The 24,500-nt window shown below is 39.6% G+C and overlaps 1 protein-coding gene across 1 annotated transcript; it reads left to right on the top strand.

The window, feature by feature from the left end:
- Positions 1-3,039: 3,039 nt before the first annotated feature.
- On the top strand, positions 3,040-21,571 carry HTATSF1 (HIV-1 Tat specific factor 1). Its single transcript, XM_026652938.2, has 9 exons — positions 3,040-3,379; positions 6,536-6,734; positions 7,080-7,127; positions 8,768-8,922; positions 9,993-10,156; positions 11,218-11,317; positions 15,336-15,425; positions 16,052-16,189; positions 16,846-21,571. Exons 1-9 carry the CDS (start codon positions 3,206-3,208, stop codon positions 17,125-17,127), a joined length of 1,350 nt encoding a protein of 449 aa, XP_026508723.1. The 5' UTR covers positions 3,040-3,205; the 3' UTR covers positions 17,128-21,571.
- Positions 21,572-24,500: the final 2,929 nt, after the last annotated feature.

Raw genomic sequence — 24,500 nt, forward strand, 5'->3', positions numbered from 1 at the left:
CGCAGGTTTGGCCGATCGCGGTTCCCACTGGCCGCGGTTCGCTGCTCCAGGCCAATCGGAGCTGCTGGAAGTGGCGCAGGCCGAGGGACATACTGGCCGCCGCTTCCAGCGGCTCCCATGGCCTGGAGCAGCGAACCGCAGCCACTGGGAGCCGTGATCGGCCGAACCTGCGGACGCGGCAGGTAAACAAACCGGCCCAGCCCGCCAGTGGCTTTCCCTGCACAGGCGGCGGAACAAGTTTGGGAACCACTGCTCCATGGAAACTGCTTTTCCTGGCATATGTGTTGATGTTTTTATTCAAAGATATGAAAATAAAATTTAGGTTAATTAAAAAATTGATGTTAATCTTGGGAGCTTTGAAACAAAAGTAACCCAAATGCCTCTCAAGCTCTCTGTTTTTACAATCACTTACAAACTATCTTTGGACCACTATCATCATAGCTCTGCCAAAAGAAAATTCGTGAAAGATGGAAGATGAGGTCACTAACTACATATTGGATGTTCTTTGTATACCAGCCAGAGATTACTGAAAGTTTATATTTATAGCTGTAGCATTCTTATATGACAGTCTGTTAACTGATCTCTATCTCTCCTCAGAGCTTTACTTTGATTTTACTACCATTCCAGTGTATATGACAGTAAAGATATATTTGCTCCTAAAATATTGATTTCCAAAAAGCTTTTAGACTGCATATCCTTCCCATTGTAGGGTAAAAAGTTTGTTTTGCAACTGCAGCAATCAACAGTTGCCAATCTGTATGGATTTGTTCAACTATGTTTTTATTTAGAAAAAGAGTTAAAATAAGTTGTATAAATACTTCAATTTTGTAGTCCTAAGCCAAAATCCATTTAACAAAAAAGTCTACATAATATGCTTTCTATAATGCACAGAAAAAGAAAGTTTTCTATTCATATTCTTTTGCAAATAAACATACTTGCAACTCAAAAAGTCTCCTGATCACCTTCTGAAAATCACTAGATGATTTGATCAGTTTAGGGCAACTGCACCTGTATTCCCCTCCCAAGGTCCAGCAAGGATACCCACTTTTAGACTTCTGGCTCCCAGCTGTCACCTCTCTTGGGTGGAGAGATAGGTCTCTCTCCCTTCTGATGGGGGGGGGGGGGGCTGCACACTCCCAATAATAGATGAGGAGGTGTCAATTCCAGGAGAGGCAAAGCTGCTTTTGTAATGAGCCAGCCACTCCCAGTTCCAATTCAAGCCCAAATTAATGGTGTTAAATTTGCAAATGAATTTTAGTTCTGCTGAATTGACACCTCCTCATCTATTATTGGGAGTGGACTACATCCACTCTGATCGAATTGGCCCTGTCAACACTGGTTCTCCACTTGTGAGGTAACTCCCTTCTCTTCATGTGTCATTATATAATGCCTGCATTTGTAACTTTCACTCCATGCATCTGAAGAAGTGAGGTTTTTTTACCCACGAAAGCTTATGCCCAAATAAATCTGTTAGTCTTTAAACTGCCACCGGACTCCTTGTTGTTTTTGTGGATACAGACTAACATGGCTACCTCCTGATACTTGATACCAGATATACCGATGACCTAATCAGGATGCATTGACATTTTCTGCATAAATGTGACAGCATACACAAAACACATTTCCATATTAAGAGTATAAATGAAGACTGATCAAATAATATGACACTGTCTTTCTTACCTTGGTGAGCACTGAGATGGCCTCTGCTATCCTTTGAAATGAACATCAGGCAGGTGTGAATGAGAGACATGTGAAGGCCAGTCTTGATTTTGATGGGACTCTCTGGCATCCTTTGAGCTAAACCAGCTACACAAGTCTATTGCCCAACAGCGCATGCTTCTATTGCATGACTGGAGAGATTCCTGCTGAAGAATCGCTAACAGGGCAGTGTGCTGCTGCTATCATTCAGAAAAACTTTGCAATTTGTGCTGCCAAAGTGCACAGGGGACAAGATAAACAGTTAGCATCAAGGCACAACAGCAATGACAGCAGCACAACGGCATCTCAAGAACACCAAGATATCACCACTAGGCATGCCTGAGGGGGGCATATGTGACAGCACAGCCAGGCCAAGATGATGGTCCACAAAGGATTAGGACATAAACTGCAGCAATGGGGCCCGAGAGTGGCAAAGGAAATGGACTGTGCTGAGAGGCCCTGGGGCAGGGCAGACTCTGGGGAGTTGACCCCCCGCAGAACAACGAGGACCAGAGGAGCAGGACAGACTGTGGCGAGGGACCTCCGGTGTGAGAGGAAGGGTTTGCCTGCCCGGAGCAGCAGGTACAAGGGCCCCTTTCCCAAAGTTGAATGGAGCAGGACGCCAGGTCAGTGGTTCCCACATCTTTTACTAAGGCAACCCACCAGCTGCACTTTGCCTTGTTTTGCACCCCATTACCCATTCACACCCTCTGTCCTGCTCCCGCCCGACAGGGGAGCCCTGGGGAGCGAAGGGGCTAGACAGCTCATCCCCCCCTTTGCCCCACAGCAGCAGCCTGTCCCACAGGGCTGGGCCCGGCTCCCTGCTCCAGGCCTCACTGCCCAGGACAGGTCACCGTGCTGCTGGGGTTTGGCCTGGCCTGGCTGCCCTCCTGACCCAAGCAGCACCACCACATCCTGCCCTGGGGCAGGTGGCTGGGAAATGGGCGCTGCTGGGGGGTGAGGTGGGCTCCCCCCAGGAAGTACATGTTTGTCTAGGCCAGGAACCGGATAATCCCGCCCTGAACTGGTCTGGGACCCATCTAGAACCTTCCCAGGCCCCGCCCTTGAGGCAACCCTGCGCTAGGCCACGCCCCAGGCGGGAAAAGAAGCCACCGCCTGCCTGCTCCCAGGACAGGGCCTATCGCGCTCTCTCTGCCTCCCATTGGCCCGCAGCTGACCACGTGCTGGCCCAGCCCTTGCCCGTTGAGCACGTCCATTCCCTCCACCCGTACCCACCTACCCTCTCTCAGAATGGTGCCTCCCATCCCTTCTCTTCCGGGGTGGGGCAAGCTGGCGGCAGAGAGGTCACTTCCGCTCTTGCGCATTGAGAGCCGGGCCGGGCGGCAAATAAACGGGACTCGGTGGGTAGCGGCTGCCTCCCTGAGGGGAGGCAGGGGCTAGTTGCTCGCGAGGCGGCGGGGCTGCGGGAGGCGGCTCCTCCTCAGGGGCGCCGAGCCGAGGCGTGTGTCCCGGGCCGGCGGAGGCGGCGCCGAACCCCGCGTGCACGATGAGCGGCGGCGGCTCGGACGGGAACGAGGAGTTCTACCAGCAGCTGCGGCTCCAGCAGCTGTACGAGGCCCGCCGCAGCGGCGAGGGCGAGCCCGACCCCTTCACCTATGTGGACCCGGCGGATGGGACGGCCTACGAGTGGGACCGAGAAAAGAAGGCCTGGTTCCCTAAGGTAAGGCGGGCCGGGGGGCGGCGGCTCGCACGGGCCAGGGCCTCCCGGGGGGCGGGGCGCCCGGGCTGGGGGCGTGAGGGCAGCAGCCGCTTCAGGTGCCCCTGGTTCCCTCTGTGTTCCTGAGCCTGTCCAGGAGCGGGGCCCAGGGCCGCACGCAGCGCCGAGCCCAGGGGCAGGCGCACCGGAGCCCCAGAGGGGCTGATGCCTTTGCAGCACAAGGAAGCGTTGGCCGTCTTTAGCTGCTCTATCTTATTGCAAACTCATGTCTAATTTACAGTCTTCCCTCGCCCCAGGTATCTCAGCATTGCTGTGTCTCTTCCCGCGGTGCTGCCTTGTGTAACATTCAGGGTGCTTTGGTATCTGGGTGATAACTAATGGGGGGTGGGGGGGGGCGGCAAAAGGCTCTGATAGTTCTTAGGGCTTCACTGAAGTCTGCCTTTGCAGATGATTTTTGTCTCGGCATCAATCTGCAGCAATGTTTTTACAAGTTTCAGAAATTCCTGGAGTAATACATTTTTATTATATGGTGTGGGATAAGACTTCCCAAAGAGGAGTGGGAAGATAGCATTAAGAGCTAATTAAATACTGGAGTTGTTAATCCCTGGGCAACCCAGTTATGAGAGTGGCTCAGGTGACTGGCTGAATTCACACTCAATCAGAATTTCTGCTGCTGTACAGATGCAGACATTAGGGATAGGGAATTGTATGGTGGGTCAGTAATTTGCAAACCACTTCCCACCCTTTCATAGAGCACTGCATATGGGGTTTTCTCCTTAGCCATGATGTAACCATAGGTCCATGTCTGGAGTCTGGTATGCTTTCCCATTTTGTGTGTGCGTGGATCATACCTAATCATTTTAAGTTTTTTGATTTCTTAAGAGATGACAAGTATATTTTCCAGTATTCTTTTGCCTATGGTTTCCCCTAAATGAACCTGATGACTAGATGTGCATTGAAATAATGATCTCAAAGTTTATTCCACCAGAACAGGATTGAGGGCCATTGGTCAGCAATTGTGTGAGAATTTGCACTTGCCTGTACTGGGGAGAGAGGATTTAGGTTTTTAATGCTTTGATTGGAACCTTTCACAGTTATGAAAATTCACTCTTAAAGAGTATAGTAGCTGCTATTATGTTCATGGCTGGTATAATAAAGTTGTTTGCTTAATATTCCAGAAGATCAGTCCCAGCAACAGTTGTTTTCCCTTTATCTTCCTGGTTTGGAATAGTATGTCTCAGCTGGCCTTGGGTAAATGGAATATTAGCTATATTAATATTCCACTGAGGTTTTTTTATTAATAACCCCTTTAACAAAAATTGTTTTGCACTAGGAACCAGTCCAGTTTCAAGAAGTAAAACAAAGTTGGTAATGTATTCGGAAGTAATTTTAAATTCATTTTGTTGGAACATTTTTCTTCCCACTCAAATCTAAAAATCATGCTGCTGCAGGACAACTAGTTAGAGGTGTTGATTCATTAATTTATTATTAAGTTATTTGATAAAACTCTCAACTATTCACTGAAAAATTCAAAACAATTAAAAAAAAAAAAAAACCCTTGAAGATAAAATTCAGCACCCATGAAAGTAATGAACTGTTGAGATTGGCTGGAGCCAAATATAGTGCAGATTACCGTAATGTGAGGGGGTAGAAGTGGGTTTTTTACCCATGAAAGCATATTCCCAAATAAATCTGTTAGTCTTTATGAACGATTAGTCCGGTGGCACCTTAATGTAAGATTCTTCAAAAGTCAATGCATCCCTCCTAAATTAGGCCTGGGCCTTTTGAGATGGACAGACTTTCCATTGTGTAACCAAACTCTTACACTTGTGATATACTAGTGATTTCTAAACACTGGAATTTAGTGTTATGTGGTTCTGCAGTAATTTGGCAAATTACTAAACTCCAGAAAGCTTTATATTAAGATTAATTCTGTGTTGGAGAAAGATGACTGTCATTGACAATTCTGCATCTCTTTCTTTGCCAGGGGCATGTCCTTGTTAAGCTAAGAGTTTTCCAAACAAAACATTTATGTTGAGACCCAAATAATCTATATAAAAGTTCAAGGAGGCTGTAGTGATTTAATTAGTTACCAGTTATCATGCAAGTATGGAGTTATTCAGAATCCCTACTATCGCACTCTTGTATTTTTGAACACAGGTGAAACTCCTAGCATATGGGTTAGTTCAGGAAAACCTAACCTTTTCTTACAAAGCTGAGTTCTCGTCTTTGAAAAGGTTGTCTGAAAACTTGACCATATTGACAGTGGAAAAGTTGGTTTAAACAATGAGAGGTTGTAACCATTTTGTGACACTAAAGTGTCAAACTAAACTTCAACTAGTATATTTTCTTGTCCTGTTACAACTATACAGTACTGGAAATGGTTTGTAAAAACCTTAGTACTAAAACTTATCTAGCAACAAATAAGATATTGTAAGTTTTGCATCTAATCTAATATAGTAAATTTTTGTGTGAAAGACAGATTTAGACACTGCTCATACACTCACTCTCCACAGTCAGGTTTGGTTGGGAGGGAAACAGCTAACAACATTCAGGTAATAGTCTGAGCCAAAGATTATGATCTTTGGACTTAATCGTGTATTAGTGCATATTGCCTATACTAAGATTTACACTATCTATTAACACCAATCAATCTTCTTTGAAAATTTTTCTTCAAGAAGACAGAGGCCCACAAGTGTTAGTCAATTTAATAGTCAGTGTTTTGGTTCTTGGCTGCCTGTCAATGTCACTTCTCCTTGCTCATGGTTGAGAGCAATTGAGTTCTGTTCTGTTAGTATTACATTATGGGTTTCTTTCTGCCTCAGACAAACCTAACTCAGTAAGTGAAAGTATTAAAAGTTTTACCTTGGAAAAGGGGACACTAATGAAATGTGTTTAAGTTTGTCTGCAATATAGAAAAAAGTTACTGAATAGTGTGTGCAGACTTCTCAGTATGGCTTTACTAATATCTGGCATTTGTAAATTTTCAACTGGAGTGTCCATTTGAGCCTTTATATTTTCCTCTGTAAGTGAAGACATCTGGATTACTGTTTTAGTAGTTATCTTCAGAAATTCACCACCAGTAAACTTGTAATTGTGCCCTGGGGTTTATCTTTGAACTCTATTCTAGATTAATATTATTTAACATTCCTTTTCTAGGTGACTGAAGACTTCCTGGCAACATATCATGCTAACTATGGCTTCCCTACAGATAGTTTAGACAGTTCCTCTGCTTCAAAGACTGAAAGTAAGTCAGCTGTGGATTCTAGGACAGCAGGAGCACAGCAGTCAACAAACAAAAAAGCACCCCAACAAACAGATTCTAAACAAAAAGGAGAAAAAAGAAAACTTGACGCAGGTAAGGGTCTCCATTTTGAATAAGCTGGAAAATATACAATATTTAAGAAAAAATGAGCAAATGTAATTGTGCATTAGTATTAAGCACAGTAGAGACGGTCAGGCATCTGTTCTGAAAATTCTTGAAACACTTCTGAAATTGCATAGCACTTATTAGGTTCTAAAAACCTATATTTCTTATGTGAAATATAATCAAGTTACTAATAGTGTTCTGAGCTCTCTAGGTTAAGTGGAAGCTTCTTGGAAATTTAGTTAGTGAAACTGATAAACGAGAGCTTAGTGTTTAAAATCCTGTTCTATTTCTAGGGGTTTAGCACAACTTTTACAATTATGATTCTGTTTTTAGGATGGTTTCATGTTGAAGAAGACAAAAACACAAATGTGTATGTGACGGGTAAGTCATCACTATTTTTTAATACAGTGCCAAAGGTGTGTTAGGCAATTTATATAAATAAGTCTGCTCCAGAACACTTAATAGTGTGGATCACATTTTAGGGCATTGTCTCATTGACTCCCTCGTCTCACCTTCATAATTGCACGGCCTACTTATGCTCACATTTATGATTGTATAACATCTCTGTGACAACTACAGCAGTTGCTGAGATGGAAAAGTAGTACTAGGAAAGCGTTGAATAAATTTATCTGTTTAAACACAATTTAGCTGGCTGAAACGGGGGAGAGAGCTCAGTGTGGCCAGCAAGTGCTCCATAGATTGCAGTGGTACATGGGCACAACTCATGAATCATTGATCTAGACCAGTAGTTCTCAACCGGGAATCCCTAGGGGGCTGTGAGCAGGTTTCAGGGGGTCTGCCAATTAGGGCCAGCATTAGACTCACTGGGATCCTCAGCAGAAAGCCACAGTCCCACTGCATGGGGCTGAAGCCTGGGGCCCTGATCCCGCCACCCGGGGCTGAAGCCAAAGCCTGAGCAATGCGGGCCCCTGTGGCATGGGGCCCCAGGCAATTACCCTGTTTTGCTGCTCCCTGACACTGGCCCTGGCTTTTATATGCAGAAAAAGTTATTGTGGCACAGCTGGGTTGTGAAGTTTTTATAGCATGTTGGGGGTGGGGGGCCCCAGAAAGAAAAAGATTGAGAACCCCTGGTCTAGACTAGGACAAGATACGGTAAATGGAGGCAAAAAACAGAATGAATAGGGGAAGGGAAGACAATTTTATAGCAATATAATGTAGTTTCACAAATGTTATATCTTTTGCACCTTCTCATGCTTGTTCTTAGCCCAAAGATGAATTTGTTTGAAAAGGTAATACAACTGGCTGTTTTTTGAGTTACATGAGCACAAGAAAAACATACACCTGAAGCAGCATATCTTAAAACATGGAACTCTCCTTTCTCTAGGCTTGGCTAACTCAGGAATTTTTCATAATTTAAAAATATTTCAAATGCTGTTTTTCTTCTGCTCAAATAACTCATTTGTTTAAAAATTTCAAACTTCAGTATATACAAAGTCTTAAATGAATGCATGTTGTACTAAATTAGCAAAAATGATAAGAATGAGAAGTGTGCTGGCTATGCAGTGTCTAACTTTCTGTCCCAATTAAAGTGTAGATACCTAAATGTGTGCACCGGGAAAAACTGTGCATTAGTTAATATATTTATTTGCACATAGGTTAATGTGTTTGCTATGTCATTGTTTTGGGATATTAAGGAAACTTAAGTCCAAAAACACTTAATGCAACACAGACAGAGTTTTCTGATCTGTGGATGTAGTTAATGGTTACTACGGAAACCATAACATTTCCACAATTCACTTGCTTAAAAAGCAGAAAGATTACCAAACATTCAGTTAACAGGAAATAAAACATATGCTCAAAACTAAATTAGTTAACAAAAATACATTTATTTTTGTGCATGTAAAATCTCACCCATAACACTGCACTGACAGGTATTTTTCATTTAATAACTGATTCATTCTTGTTTCCTTTTTCAACACCACTAAGCCCATTTTAAAAATGGATTTGGAATTCACTATATAAATACATTCTAGGTTTATATGGTTGAATTTACTTTGCAGGTTTGCCTCCAGACATTACAAAGGATGAGTTTATACAGGTTATGTCAAAGTGTGGTATCATTATGCGAGATCCTCAGACAGAAGAACATAAAATTAAACTTTATAAAGACAAGCAAGGAAATCTTAAAGGAGATGGCCTCTGTTGTTATCTCAAGGTCAGTGGTGTACTCAATGTAATATTACTTTTTTTTTTTTTGGTTGGCTCTGCTTCATGACAAAGTAGTTCTTTATTGTCAAATATGAAAGGCTGCAACTTTTCTCCGACATGGAGAGCTCTCTCTAGCTCAAAAGCTTGTCTCTTTCACCAACAGAAGTTGGTCAAATAAAAGATACTACCTCACTCACCTTCTCTCTCTCTAATATCCTGGGACCAGCATGGCTACAACATTGCATGCAACTTTTCCTGACACTTACCAACCACTGTTGGTTTTTATTAGATGTTGCTGATAGAGCGCTCTGAATGGGCATTTTGATGCCTTAAGATGACCACTGATCATAGTGCTGTTCACAATCTTTACCTTGTTCTCTCTCAGTCCATTGTATGCACCTGTTTTCACTCATTTTACTTAATTGCAAGCTCTTTGGGTTAGGGACTATCTTTTGTTATGTTTGTACAGTGTCTTCCACAGTGGGATACTATGCACTACAAACATTAAATAATTAATACCCGGGGGCAGAATTCAGAAAAGCTGCATCACAACATTATGGCCATAGTATTGTCATGATAGGTTTTTCTGAATTCTGTTAACGATTTGTATTTTCAGAATGCAGGCTGCAAAATACTGACTGAGGTATTTAACTATGAGGATCTTTCCAATTGACTTTCAAGGAGGTTTAAGCTCATGAGTCTGTCACTTTTGAAAGTGGAACTTAGGTCCTTTTGAAAATTTTATCTTTTATCTTTTTAAATTCTTCCCTATAATTATAGTAGCTCACTGGAACTGTCACTGTGGTTCAGTTTTTAGAAACGATTGGAATGAAGAGAAGTGGTGACTTGGTGAACTGCAGTTGGGGGGGTGAGTCTGTTAAGTACACTGGTGAAATATGTGTTTTTGGGCCAGAGTCAAGCAATACTAAAAGTAGCCCCTTTTTAACATTAATTTTTGTAAACAGGTTCAAGCTTTGTTTGGGCGTAGAGGAATTCATTTTTAATTTTTTAATCAAAACCTTTGCATTGATGATGCTTGTTTTAAGGCTTACTATAATTTGATTTATCTTCAAATAGCGAGAATCAGTTGAGCTTGCATTAAGACTTCTGGATGAGGATGAGATTAGAGGCTACAAATTGCATGTTGAAGTAGCAAAGTTTCAACTAAAGGGGGAGTATGATGCAAGCAAAAAGAAGAAGAAATGCAAAGACTACAAGAAGAGGCTCTCTCAACAACAAAAGTTTGTAACTTTTTTCAGTAAAATGTTTTTTCTAAATGTCTTAGCTAAAACAGTTTTTCAAAGATTATATGTAGAGTTATTTCATTGGGGTGGGGTGGAGTGAGAAATATAAGTTAAATTCTGGCATCTTGAAAGTCCCTTGGATTGTCATGTTTGGTTGGAGTCCATAGAAAACCAAAAACTTCCATTACTTTCTTCTGGACGGAGTGTTACAGCTGAGAGGCAGAAAGTGTTGGTGTGTGTTTTGTTTTGTTAAACGTGATGGAAGTTTCTCTTCCGGAGTTATTGAATCTACAGAACCCTGTAGAGTCACTTTTATCTCTTGTGATTAACGTTGATCCTGTAAGGAGACAGCACTATTTAGTTTCCTGCATGTTACTGTTAGTTTAAATTTAATAATTGCATTACACTTACAAAAATTCTAGAGCAGTTAGCATGAAGTTCCAATTAGTAAATGAACAAGTACACTGCTTTCTGTTTTTGCCTGTTTATACACGGACATCTGCCTTCAGCATTCAAATGTTTTTATTTTAAAAAATTTCTTACGTGAAGGTGAATTACCTTTTTGGGAATCTTTAGATGTTTGTTGTACTTTAAAGCTGGTATTCTGTTAACTTTTTTCTTTTAAGTGAGTCCGAGTCTGAACTCTGACATCAGGTGACTTCAAATACTTTGTCCTAAATTGTTCAAGGTACTTAATAGCCCAATTATGTTTCTCTGCCTCCTTTTCTTATCCCATGCTCCAGTTCAGCTGCAGCCTACAGAATATTTCTGAATGTTCAGTAGGCTACACTGACCGCTGAAGTTAAATTGGGCATGTCTCTGTATTCTGACATTCTTGTGCATGTTTATGGTATTTGAAGCTGCTTTGCTAGAGGAACAGTGATTAACTTACTGATCACCTTTCCATTCTATTTTCTAGAAGATTTAAATAATTCTTTAAAACCAAAGTAGCTATCACTACAGAAATCTGTATGTCAAATTAATGATTTTTTTCAACAAATACTTGTAGAAACTGAAGAAAGGTGCAACAGTGTCTTACTATTGCTTCATTTTATTAGACAGTTGGATTGGAGGCCTGAGAAGAAAGATGCAACAGTTCGAAAGCGACATGAGCGTGTTGTTATCATCAGGAACATGTTCCACCCAAAGGATTTTGAGGTAGGAAGAACTAAATAATAGGTGAAGCTGGTAGTGCTGGCAATAGTCAACATTGCCCATTATTTACCATTATAAGACCCTGTTTTCAGTTGCTTATAACATTGCCAAATGTTAACTGTTCAGGCAAAAAGTTTCCATGCCAAGTGTCTGCCTCAGCCTGAATGTTTTTGAAAATTTCAGCTAATATGGTTCATCTACTTCCAAGAACAAAGCTAGAGAAAAATATTGCCTTGCCCATGTTTTAAAAACAAACAAACATCTTAGCTACTTCCTTGAGAAACTCTAATGCCTCCATGGTTTGTAGCAGGGGCTTGAAATTTGGCTGTGTGTGTGTCTCACTGCTGTCATAGATGCCATTTGCCATCCCCATGGAAATTCACCCAAATAAGGCCAAGTTAAAATATGAAAATTTACACTTCACACATGCTTAATAGAAACTTGTTATTTTGGTAGCAAATACTCTGAAGATACCATCTGCGCTGAGCATGCTCCATCCCAGGGCTGCTGGGGCTAAGCAGGACTTGCCCTGCAATTGTTGCTCCTGGTTGCTGGAGGTTATTGTTGCACCAGCTGGTGTCTCTCCCCCTACCCCAGCTCATTGAAGACTAGTACACCGGCAGGGGACACAGGACACCCCGACATCAGCCCCTGCCGCCCTCCCTGGCTCTGCACAGCTGTCTCCCCCGCAAGCAGCAGCCTGGGCTGCCTGCCTGCTGCTGTGGGTCCTAGTGCCGGGGAGAGGAGGAGTCCACATTAATGTTTTGATTCTGTAATTCCCTCAGAGTACTCCCACAGCCTCTTCTCCCCACAGACCAAGGAGATCCACTCCCTCCCCTGTATCCAGACACTGTGTTTGCTGCTGGGAGCTGGCCTGCTCAGCTGGACAGTAGCTATGTGAGCTTTCCACGCTGAGCAGTTTCAGAACTTCCTGGAGTTTTGCAAGGGGAAGGGCACATGCATGTGCAGCTGGATGCAGGGCACCCGAGTTCAAAACAGTGAGCAGAGCAGTCTCAGTGGGCACTGTGGGTTACCTCCTGGAGGCCAGTTATGGCAACATAATGAACGCAGTGTCTACACTGATGTTTTGTCAGTCTAACTTCGCTGCAAAAAAGCTCTGCATCTCTTCTTGAGGTGGTTTTATTTTGAGGAGCATTGTAGCGTGTACACCTCCACTGTTTTCTTGACAAAAGCTGCCTTTTTGCTGACAAAACTATCGTGTAGAAAAGGCCTTAGTTCAACCCACATTCATGAGAAATAACTTTTGTCCATTTTCTTCACTTTATTTCTTTTCCATAAGCTATGCTATCTGTGAATTTGTGGTATGAAGACACACATTTATACACTCTGATAAATTCTCTCAACCTTCAGGCTTGGGCAGGATTAGTGTAATGGTAGTAATTGCTCTGCTAAAACAAATGCTGTAGGAACATTGGCAGATTGGAGAAAGGTGAGAATGTTTTAATTCAGAAATTATCTCCTGAAATGCCAGAAAAATTTATGGCTATCTCCAGTGAACTCTGAAACGCTAGAGGTATGTGCTCCAGTTTTCAAAACACATTTTGTCCATTACTACAGTACTTTATATCCCTTTAATGAGGAGCACCATGTATTTAAGACCCGTATTTTAAAAATCTCACTGAACTAGACTAATTTGAGTTTAGGATTCAAAATTAAATTTGTTTGCATGCCAAATTCCAAAACCATCCCTGTGTACCATGGAGAACCCATCCCACAAATACCGTAGTGGTATTCCATTTCCTCCAGTAGTTTGAGGTAAAAAATTAATTAAAACTAAACTCTGACATTGGACTGAAAGCAGTCTTAACTCTCGCTGTTGTAATCTTGACAACAGCATGCAGTTTTTTTGGTTGCCATTGGCAATTGAGTGGGAGGCAGAAGGAAAGTGGGTTTTCCCTTTTCCCCGGTAAAATAAAGAAAATTACACCTGCAAAAAATAAGTTGCCCAAAAGAACACACGCCAATAATGTTGATTTGGCAGCTAGCGTGAATCCCTTAAAGTACTGAGGATTTTAAGTTCTAACACGTAATTTCACTTGATTCAGTGGATGAAGGGAAATAGGGAGATTTAGTGTTTGCAGTTTAGTAATCTTAGGTAGATTCTTATACTCTTAAATCAAAATGGCTTGGTTGAAAAACCATCATGTGAGTTCAAAACTGGCTGAGGCCCTGTCTTCACTGCTAGGTGGTGCTTTTTTAGCCTCTCCGTAACTAACATTTGTGGTAAACTAGGTGAGGTCAGTACTATACCACTGCTTCATGTTGACCTCACCTAGTTTACCTTGCAGTAAAACTAAAGTGCATTGTCATCACTGTGTTTGCACCCTGAGAACTAATATTTGCAAGTTACCTTGTGATAAAAATCTCACCTTTTTAGCTGTGAAGACAAGGCCTGAAAGACCATACACAAAGGACATTGATAAACAGCAATGCATCTTGATGGAAAGATCTAATGGAATGCCAAAGGGATTGGTAGCAGATGTAATCTAATTAAACATCTTGATTTGGAAGAGGGAGTAAACAATATTAATGAAACTCAAAAATGATACTAAAGTAGGAGACGTGGCAAATACTAGTAGAAATCACTGAGTGTAGGAAAGAACAGAAAATTAGAAAGTGAGATTTAGTTTGGAAAAAAGCAGTCCAAAATTTGAGAAATAATGTGAAAAGGAATGCTGCAAGTGCACAAATTAGGTCTGAGTTTGCCATGTGATCTGTTAAGTAGTATAGTTCATAGTGGCTGGAGTAGTTTTGTTTGCACTTGTAGCTGTATTGGTCCCAGGCTACAGGTCTGTGTAAGCTCGAAAGCTTGTCTCTTTCGCCAACAGAAGTTTATCCAATGGAAGATATTACCTCACCCCCCTTGTCTTTCTAATAGTTTTGGGCATATTCAGACATTGCACCATGCATTAGGAAGGTAATACGTATTCTTCATATTGCTGGGGTTTGGCCACAGTAGGATGTGTACACTGCATTTGGGGATAGTTTGACATGGTCTCTTAAGAATAGGAGGCTGCCTGATAAGAGTGGTTTCTTGAATAATTTCACTGTTTTCTAGAAAATAGATTTCTATAAATGTATTTTTAAGTAGCTTTAGGTGTTCCAATCAATGGGGCTTTTATTGTATCCTATTTCAATCAAGAACTTTCCCTGATACCAATACTAAATTTGCCTTTATTCCAAGCTATTATCCCATTTCACAATACTAAATCTCACTCATTCCTCAGAGGGTTTCTTTCTAATTGCTTATAGATGTATGCTTCCACCACACATTTAGTCTGAGCTGAGCAGTAACCGAGAGGCAGGACCTGACAACGCTCCTTTTTAAAGCACATAGAGTAGTACACTGGGAATGGAAAAGGACAGTCAGAAGTCCTTGGGATTGAGATGTCATCCCAATTTTAGTAAAACCAGAGATTTGTAGACTGGCTCTTAAAACGAAAATAATCTCAAAAGTGAGTATGTCTGGTCACATTAAAGCCCTTCAGCTCCTCCCTGGTCACTTTTGTTATTCTCTGAACTTCCCCTATTTCATAAGCTTTCTGGGGAGGTGGTGTCTGGAAAAGAATGCAGTATTTGATTCCTAGAGGTAGACTTTGGCTAGTACTGTGAGTGGTTACTTAAATTGTTTCCTATTTGTTTGGAACAAAGCTTCATGGTTATTTCCAGGGCTTTGGAGCAGAGCCTGGAGCTGGAGCGAGGACCAGTAGGTTTTTGCCCGGAGCTGGAGCGGAGCAATTCAAAAATTTGATTGCTCCAAATCCCTGCTTATTTCTTAATATTTTGGATTGTCATTATTTTGCAACATACTACATAAGGGAAAGTACCCAGTGTTTTTCCTGTATAATACATTGCCACTATAAATCCTTTAAACTGTAGGACCTTAGTGTGTGAATTCCAGTCTGCAGCTTACACACATTTAAGGGAATTTTCAGCTTTATTTTTTGTTTAAAAAGCTTATTTTTAAAACAAATCCATATATTTATGTATTTCTTTACAGGAAGATCCTTTAGTACTGAATGAGATTAGGGAAGACCTACGGACAGAATGTGAAAAGTTTGGAGAAGTAAAGAAGGTTCTCTTATTTGATGTAGGTATTTTCTATTATGTTGCATGGTCATAATTACTGTAACCTTCTCAAATCAAATATACAAGATGTTCATGCTCCTTAAATCATGAATAAGATTTCTGGTTCTCTAAAATTTGTTTTTCATGCAATCTTAAATTTCATTTTTCAAATTTTCAGTTCTTGAATTTAATTCAGAATTTCTTCCCATTTTAACAAAGGTAAAGTTAAACTGCACATCTGCATATTCCAGCTCCCCCTATGTCTAGATGCAATATTCAGCTTCTCCAACAGATTTGGGGACATATGCATTAGAAGTTGAAAAGCATGCACCCATGAAATTGCAAATAGCAAAATTCAACTATTTTTTTTTAAACACTGGACTGTGTACAAAAAGATTTGAAGTAGCTTTGTTTAAAACCTAAAGCTGAAAACCCTAATTGTGAAATACTAAAGATGGTGCTGCTCCAAAATCTGAAAAGAATGGAAGGATACGTATTTCAAAAGTATATGCACATGAACAGGCTTGTACATATGTCTGCATCTAAAACTGTGCCTGATCTCTTACAAGGGCAGAGTAAAGATCTTTGGAACAAAATTTAATTCCTGTTTAGCGATGTATATCATAGGGTTTTATCTTTTTCTTACAGCGACACCCAGATGGTGTGGCCTCTGTTTCATTTAAAGAACCAGAGGAAGCTGATCTGTGCATACAAGCTCTCCATGGAAGGTGGTTTGGTGGTCGTCAGCTAAGTGCTGAAACATGGGATGGTACAACAGATTATCAGGTAATCCTTAACTGTGTTTTTTTTTTTTTTTTACCAAATTTTAATTTCTAAAAATTCTTTAACTGTGAATCTATTTAATTTTAAAAATAGAGGAAATAAAATTTAAATGAAATCAGGAATTTAAATGTTCTTTTCAAAGAACAAATATTAAGCCTGGCTTACCCGCAGATGCCAGTTATTTGGGGTCCTAGCAGGCCTATTTTTTGTTCTATTAAAAATTATATTTAATCCAATTTTCAAAGGCCCTGATTATCTTAATTGTACACTGAAGGTAAATTGTTCAGTTATTCATTGCTGTACAAACATTGTTAACAACTAGCACAATGGGCCCTGACTCAAGTGAAACTTCATGGTATTAATGTAGTCAGTGTTGATTATACATCTCTACCCCGATATAACGCGACCTGATATAACACGAATTTGGATATAACGCGGTAAAGCAGTGCTCCGGGGGGGCGGGGCTGCTCACTCCGGCAGATCAAAGCAAGTTCGATATAACGCGGTTTTTGGCTCCCGAGGACAGCGTTATATCAGGGTAGAGGTGTAATAAAGTAGCTGTTGCATAGTTTTACCAAGTGTCAACTACTAATTTTTTTTACATTAAGTGAAAGGCTGGATTTCTGTAGTAATTTTAATTAAGGTTTATTTATACACAGGTGGAAGAGACCTCAAGAGAAAGAGAGGAAAGGCTCAAGCTGTGGGGGTCGTTTTTAGGAGATTCTGATGCAGAGAAGCAGAAAATTGCAGCTGCTTCAAATTCTGCAGCTAGTAGTGTGAAACTGCCTGAAGATCAGCCTTCAAAAGATAATGGCACATCTAAAGGTGATGTGAATGATGAAGCTCATAAGAGAGAGGATAATGGTGAAGGCATTAATGAAGATGGCACTCCATCAACAGACAGCAGCCTTGCAGGCAGTGATGATGAAACAGATACATAACATCTCTAATATTTTATGAAAGCATGCTTTTTAGGGTGATGTTTGGATTTCTCTTATCCTGTGCTTCAGGGTGACTACAGACAGTGTTCATGTGTTTATATGCATATTTGATGTCATCAGCTTGTGCTTTGAAATTTTCATTAAAAGCCGTAGTTAATGAAGATCTAAAAAAGTTCATATTAATTGGCTATTGTTCAAGCAAAATATCTCAAGTTGCCAAGAGCACAGCAGAACTGACCAGGCTTCTTATGTCATATATTTGCTTGTCAGTGTTTAAATTATATAAATGTGAAGTGTGTGTGAACTCCAGAGTTTGAACAATTACACAGAATCTAAAAACATTTTAGTACTATATAAAGATATTAAAATCGATTTTAATGTTTGCTTTAGTTTCCCTACACTTTTGGAACTTGGTATCTTCCTATTAAAGTAACTGGCTTGAGCACTTTCGACAGTTTTACAGAACAGTTGTTGCAGTAAGGCCCAATACATTCACCCTCTACATGCGTTGCCATATTAGGCATTTTCAAATAGCAGATCATGGAGCATGAAATTGTCGGTCAGTCTACAAAACTGAAAATTCTTGCCATAGCCTACACGGAGCCACAGATACATGAGAAGATACTTTAAAATCAGAATGTTCAGTATAGAGGGGTCTCATCTCCTTCTGGAATCTTCCATTGATGTAAACAAGTTGTGAATATTTTGAGGAGATTAGCACCCGTAAACACTTCAACACCAGAACACTATGTAAATAAAACTGACCTCTAATCATCAATTTAAATTCAGATGGTAGAATGAAGTATTTCCATATGCTGAAAGCATGTAAAAATTATACATTGAACATATGGCTTTTTGGGGTTCTTTTGCCTTAAATCTAAGAAATGCTTTTTCTCTCTTTGGTAGGGTGGGGAGTCAATATGTACCCTATTCTTTTTGAGATGGATGCTTTTGGTTTAGTTCACAGCCTGAGGGGCCCCTTCCACCAAAGACTTCATAAAATTTAAAAGATTTTAACCTTTAATCCCAAGGTTGTCACACACTGTATGAATATCGGGGAATATGTTTTTCAAAAATTAGCTCCCCTTTTATATTTATATTTTCTTGTTTTACTAGCCATTAAATTGACTTAAACATTTTTGTTCAATTAGGCAAAGATTTTCAAAACAATGCCTAAAGTTAGCCTTCTTAATTAGATGTGTAAAGTAGTCAGAAGTTCAAAAGTGACTTCAGTGGATCAGCTTGGATGCTGAGCATTTTTGAATAACATTACTTTAGGCAGCCTGTTTAAAAATGTTGGTTAATATTTGGAACTCGCTCTGGATTTGTTCATTTGAGGATACCTTTTAAACTTCCAACTGGAATTGTTGATTCTTTTGAAAAAAAGTAGATAGTGGGTTGTGAAAGATTATGGGTGTTAGTGCTCATGTTTCCAACTTGAAGCACTCAATTTTGATAGAAGACCTTGGTTGTCTTTAATTTGTACTGTACTTATCTTTGATTTTTTGAATTTGTCTGAACAGCTACACTAGCTAGGTTTTTTTGGTAATCACTGTGTTTATGTAGGTTATGGCAATAAGTTTGTATAAAATAATACTTGCCATTGTGGTTGCATCTTATTTCCTTATGAGCAACCTAGATAAGAGAATAGTAGTTAAGATTATCAGACTTGTAACCCCTGATTGTATTAAATTGATGGATACTTTAATTATAAACTAGTGTGACAATTTAATTTTAAATAAAACACCCTTTTGGGATTTTTTAAAGTTGATTATGCCCTTGAGAGGAAACCATTAAATTCTCACTCTCTCAGTAGATTCTTTTCCCATCTTTGAGCACATCATGAATTATAAACCTTAGCAAAATAAGTGCTTCTGATTTGTGTAGGGATTCTATGTTGGTTAGCATATAATTATGGATAGTGTCAAATTCAAATTATCTCTAGCCCATATAGTTCTAAACAAAATGTTTCCGCTGGTACAGTATGTACTTAACCATTGTCATGATTGCAAAAATGTGAATACTTGAAGCTTCTGTGTGCAACATGCAGCTTAATACCATGGGCACTGTTCTCAGTGCTTCTCTATTCTAGCTCCCAAACTCTAGGCTTTAGACCTGTCATGCTAGCATGCTTTGTTAGATTTCTAGAGGTCCTAATTAATTATATAAAACATTCTGGGCAGTTCAATTTACCGATTAAAAAAGGGGAATTGAAATTGCTGTAGAGAATCCTTAAGAAATGAATATTTTACAGTACTACAATGCCTTATCAGTTAGTGTCAAATCAAATATAATTTAGTATTGACTATTTAAAAGTATGCTTAAAAACCCATGTAAAACTAAGGAATTGGTGTATGTACAGAAACTTCCCTCTCAGTTGATTTAAAATTTGATTGGCTTGCCCACCTACTGAAATTAAAATTTCCTTATTTCAGACTGGAAACAAAGCAACAACAAAAACTAAAAAACAAAACAAAACTACTTTACTGGCATTTTGAAATAATTTCTAAGAATATAAAAATTATTTTCATGACACTGCCTGAAATTCTGAACCATTTGTTTCCGCTTCTAGCCAAACAACGGTCTACAATGAGACATTAACACTGAAGTTGGTACACCTCTCTTCACCTACTTTTTTTATGCTTTGACAGTAAAGTAGGGAAAATATTTTTTTTAAAGCAGCAGCTTATCCATGAACTATACAAGAATTGTGATGATGTATAGAAAACAGTGAGACAAATGACTGTTTCTAGTTTCCAGTGGGGTGTTTATGTAAATAGTGGTTTTAAGTTAGAATACTTTTCCCTTTTTATTATATACAGTAATTATGAAAGTTTTCATAATTCATTAGCTTATGGGGGAAATTACAGTTTGCCATCTGGTTATAGTGAATCACGTGATCACAAAACATGAATTTGAAGCACATGATTATGAATTCTAATATTACAGTACAATAAGTTAGTGGACAGTGTGGAATTCTTAACTCTGATCTGCAAACGAGCAGAACTTGTGAATATATTATTGTTTAATAATTTTTTTAGACCTCGAGTAAGTGTTTTTATGCCAAGTGACTATGTAGTAATAAACTGAAATACAATATCTACCCCCAAAATAGTTTTACATGGGTACAGTCCAAAAGTAGCAGAAAATTTGAGTTTTGTCACATGGCCTGAGACGCACAAAATTCTCACATAACCAGCCCCATTGAAGTAGACTGCTCTTGTGAGTACAGTTTTATAGGATTGAGTCCATGATCCTCTCAATTCAGTAAAGATGGCAAGATCAGGATTCAATATGGGTTTCAAGTTTTCCTTATGTTTCATTCCAAAGTGCTGTCAATATACTGCTTGCTTTCAGACCCTACCTTAAACCTTAGCTTTTGAAAGCCATTTTCCTAATCTGATCTGTGCTGGTTCTGCCTGGATACCTTTATGAAGTTGTTACAGTTAGCAGAGAAAACAGGTCTTGTCAGAAGTGAACATTTCAAGAAGTTATCTCTTTCTCTCCCCCCTTTTTAAAATATATTATAGTCTTATGAAAAGGCCAACTGTTTCTGGTCTCGCAGTAAATTGAAATGATTTGTCAGTAATCAATGTAGCTCAAATTCAAAGAGCTGCTTTCTGAAGATCCTGCTTGTAGATTTAGATAGTGGCAAAGCACTGAGTGTATTTAAAAGAATTTAAATACAAAGGGGGGAATATTAAATAGTTTGCACTTATATAAAGTGTGGATAATATTGCCAAGTTCTAATCTATTCATTATTTTGTATTGAAGGGCCAAATCATACTGATCTGTCATTTTATAATTGAATAATAGTCTAGTGATTCACAGATGCTTATGTGCATAAGAGGTGGTAAAACTAAACCAATTAAGTACTATGCAAAGATTAGACTGGAAAAGGGGAAAAAAGCCGCAAAGGAGCAGATTTAAGTGTTTTTCACATTTGCATGTATATGTCTGAAGAGAGGAAGTGTAGGGATAGTTTAGTTTCATTTTGCATCAAAATGTTTGTTGCTCCTGCTGACTTTAACTTTTAAAATACAGCTGGATATACTTAACTCTTAACTGAATTTCAATCCTTAATATGTTTTATTTTGTACAGGGATTGCAATTTGCTTAAAATCATTAATGTATTAAATGCAGTGCATTTTGACCTAAAAACTTGTCCCAGATTTTATTCACAAGGCTAAACTATTTAATTTTTTTGAATATTTAGTCCCAGTTCACTGAAGTGTACAGGTATTAGATGCTTCATAAAACTACACTGACCTTTGAATACTACAGTGAACCAGTATACACATCTTAAACTCTATATTACAACCTGGCTAAATTCTTTCTAAGACATCACACTGCTTTAGATTTTTCATTGGACTCAGTTTTATTTTTTTCTGAATTTGAGAAAATGTGCTGTAGTATGACAAATAAATTAAATTTTGTATATTAAGGAAGTTGTGTTAAATTGATGTGAGAGTGTGCTGGATTATGCAGGGCTTGAAGTTTTTGGTATTAAGGTATTCTGAAAGTGCTATCAAATATGGTTATAGAAATACAAAATGGCTTTCGTGGCTAGTGTTACATTTTTTTCACTGACCCATTACGTAATACTACTGTAGTAATAGTGTAGGATTAAACCTTTCAATAAATTGAGTTTTTCTAATTGGCTTTCCCTTAGAGCTAAATTGAATTTACCATTTAAAATTCTCTCATTCTGAAAAGTAAATGTTTTTTTAAATATTCCTTCATACTTATAATTTCTAGCCCTGTGACAGAATCGAAGAAGCTCTTGATTTGTCTTGAATTTTTTTTGTTTCTTAAAGGGGTCGTGTTTTATACTACCTTTTTAATAAACAAACTTATAAACAAGCCAGTCTTTGCTTCTCTGATCAGTGTTTGAAAGAATGTATTTAGGCTAATTCCTCGTTTGATTTGTTTTGTAAGTTGTTTTTTGTTAAGACCGCATGAATGAATATTTATAAATTGTGGTTGAACAGTAATTTTAATGCATGTGTACATATACACTGATATTTTAGAGCCAGACTCTGTATCTCTGGTAAGGTTACTTTACAATCTATACATTCTATTTTTTCTCTCTTGTGCTATAAAAGTTTCTGAAAATGGATAGGCAGACTAAAACCAAACTGAATTCCACCCAGAATTGCAGCTTCTGCTGAGTAACTCGCATCAAGATGACAGGGTAGAAAGTGTTTAGGACAGAGAAAGTTAAGTTAAGCAAGCAACCTAACTATTGTATTCTGTTGAGCAGATGCTTTTTGTTGTACCCACATACACTGCTATAGACATCACTTCAGTGGGACCAGAAAGCAGAGGGATGGATGTAAGGTGGGGAAGGAGAAAGGGAAAATGGAAAATAGGGCATCTGGGGGTGGCATCTAAGCAACCTTTCCTCTTCAATGTTGAATACAATCTATATAAGTGACTTCAGGTATGTCTGACCTTTTGTAGGAAGGAAACATTTTTGACCCTGGTCACGTACCCAGTGGTTCTTTGCCATTTTTTTTTTTTTTTTTTTTTACTAGGAACTGTTCTTCAATGTAGATATTGTCTCCTTGATTGTGTACACATTGTCAACAAAATCATATTTTTAAAAGCCTATTTTCCTCATTCCTGAAACCTCCTAACCTGGTTGACTTGTTGGAGTGCATTTCATGCATTCTTAGTAACAAGCTGAAGGAAACGCCTAGTTCAGTCACAGCTAGAGGGGTAGAAAGCAGCTAGGGAGTTCATGCACACTCCCTGCATTCTCCTGCAAAGCACACACGTCCATGCTGGGAAAGGATCACAGACGCCACTGCATACCACAGCATGACTGTTCAGAGCGTGGCTCGTCTCCCAGTGTGGCTCAATTGAAGGCAGTAAAATAAGGTAAGAGAATCCTGTTGTGGTATCAATACTTTTACATTGGAAAAGGGTGAGACTTTTTCACTGAGCTGTTTGTATGCTGCTTGGAAAAACTGTGAGAAAAATTTTTTTTTCCAGGCAGTTCTGGATCTCTGGGCAGCAGGGAACAGAGAACAAAGTTGCTCCATGAGACACTCTGTTTGAGAACTAGCGCAGAGCCTTGTCATCTGCAGCAACTCTGACCATTTGGATTCCCAGGGACTTGCTAGCTACACACCTTGGCTCTCAAAGAGCAAATAAACTTTATACAACCAGAAGGTGGGAATGGGCAATGGGATGGATCACTTGATGATTACCTGTTCATTCCCTCTGGGGCACCTGCACTGGCCACTGTCGTCCTTGTATTTCAATAATAGGTTGTTTAGAAAAAAATCTTAAATCCTACCCTGTTTGTACTCTTCCACCCTGAATCAATACATTCCTCTTAAAACACATTTTGACAGTAGTTTGTGGTAGGCAAGCAAACTAGTGGCTTCCAGCTCTGTGACCATTTGCCCTGGAAGCTATGTATGCTACCTCTTTGTAGTCTTCTTGCTGGAGATGGAGGAATGGGAAGTTAAGGTTGGGGTGGTTAACATACATACAGTGCTCCCAAATCTTGGCCCTGCCTTTATACTGTCAACCTCCCTATCACCCAAACCTTGTCCAAATGGCTCATTCTAGGGAATGAGTAGATAGAGATAGAAATGACCTCAGACGTGATTCTAGTGCCACAAGTTGGCTTCAAACAATATTTCATGGTTTTAGGTGCACCGATACCCTGGGTATGAGCATGGTATGGAAAACTAGATAGATACTGATTATTTTCTCGTAGTACTTTGTTGTATCTTGTCTAGTGCTGTAACTACGCAGCCCTTTTCACTAAGTGAGAGGAGTTGAAGGTGTCTGAGCACTCATACTGGAAAAAAACACCTGCCTCGGGATGCAATTTAAAGTCATGAATAGATTGAGGATGGTTAACTAGGGCGACCTAGGGACATTATCAGTGATTTGTAATGAGAGAAGTAGTCCTTTGGCCTGGAAATTGAGTGCTTGACTTTACAATCGTAATGAATTTTTAACGTGTAATCACAAATAACAGGGAGGAAATCATCTTGGAACAGGTGTTTTTAAAGGAGCATTCATTAGGGAGAGTCCAATCACAGCGTGCTTGCCATCCCTCTAAAAGTGAGGCAACAAGTGACCCTGAGCATGATCCCTTCCACTAGCCTGAAAAAATCACCTTTGGACGCAGATGGAGAGAGACCCACTTAATGATTCATACTAGAATGTACATGATGCAGCTGGCTGTAGGCCTGAGATTTCCCAAATCAAGGCAAAGTAAAAGTCACTGTTTCTTCACTAAGGTAAATCAGCTGTGCTGTTTGGTGCAGAATATGAACAATGAGAGTGGAAAATCAAGTAGGAATCGTGTGCTTTTCTGGTGTTGTTGGAGTCCAAGCTCTTCGAGGCAT

Source organism: Terrapene carolina, unplaced genomic scaffold (genome assembly GCF_002925995.2).
Source record: "Terrapene carolina triunguis isolate 2854851 unplaced genomic scaffold, T_m_triunguis-2.0 Scaffold131, whole genome shotgun sequence".
Lineage (NCBI taxonomy): Eukaryota > Metazoa > Chordata > Testudines > Emydidae > Terrapene > Terrapene triunguis.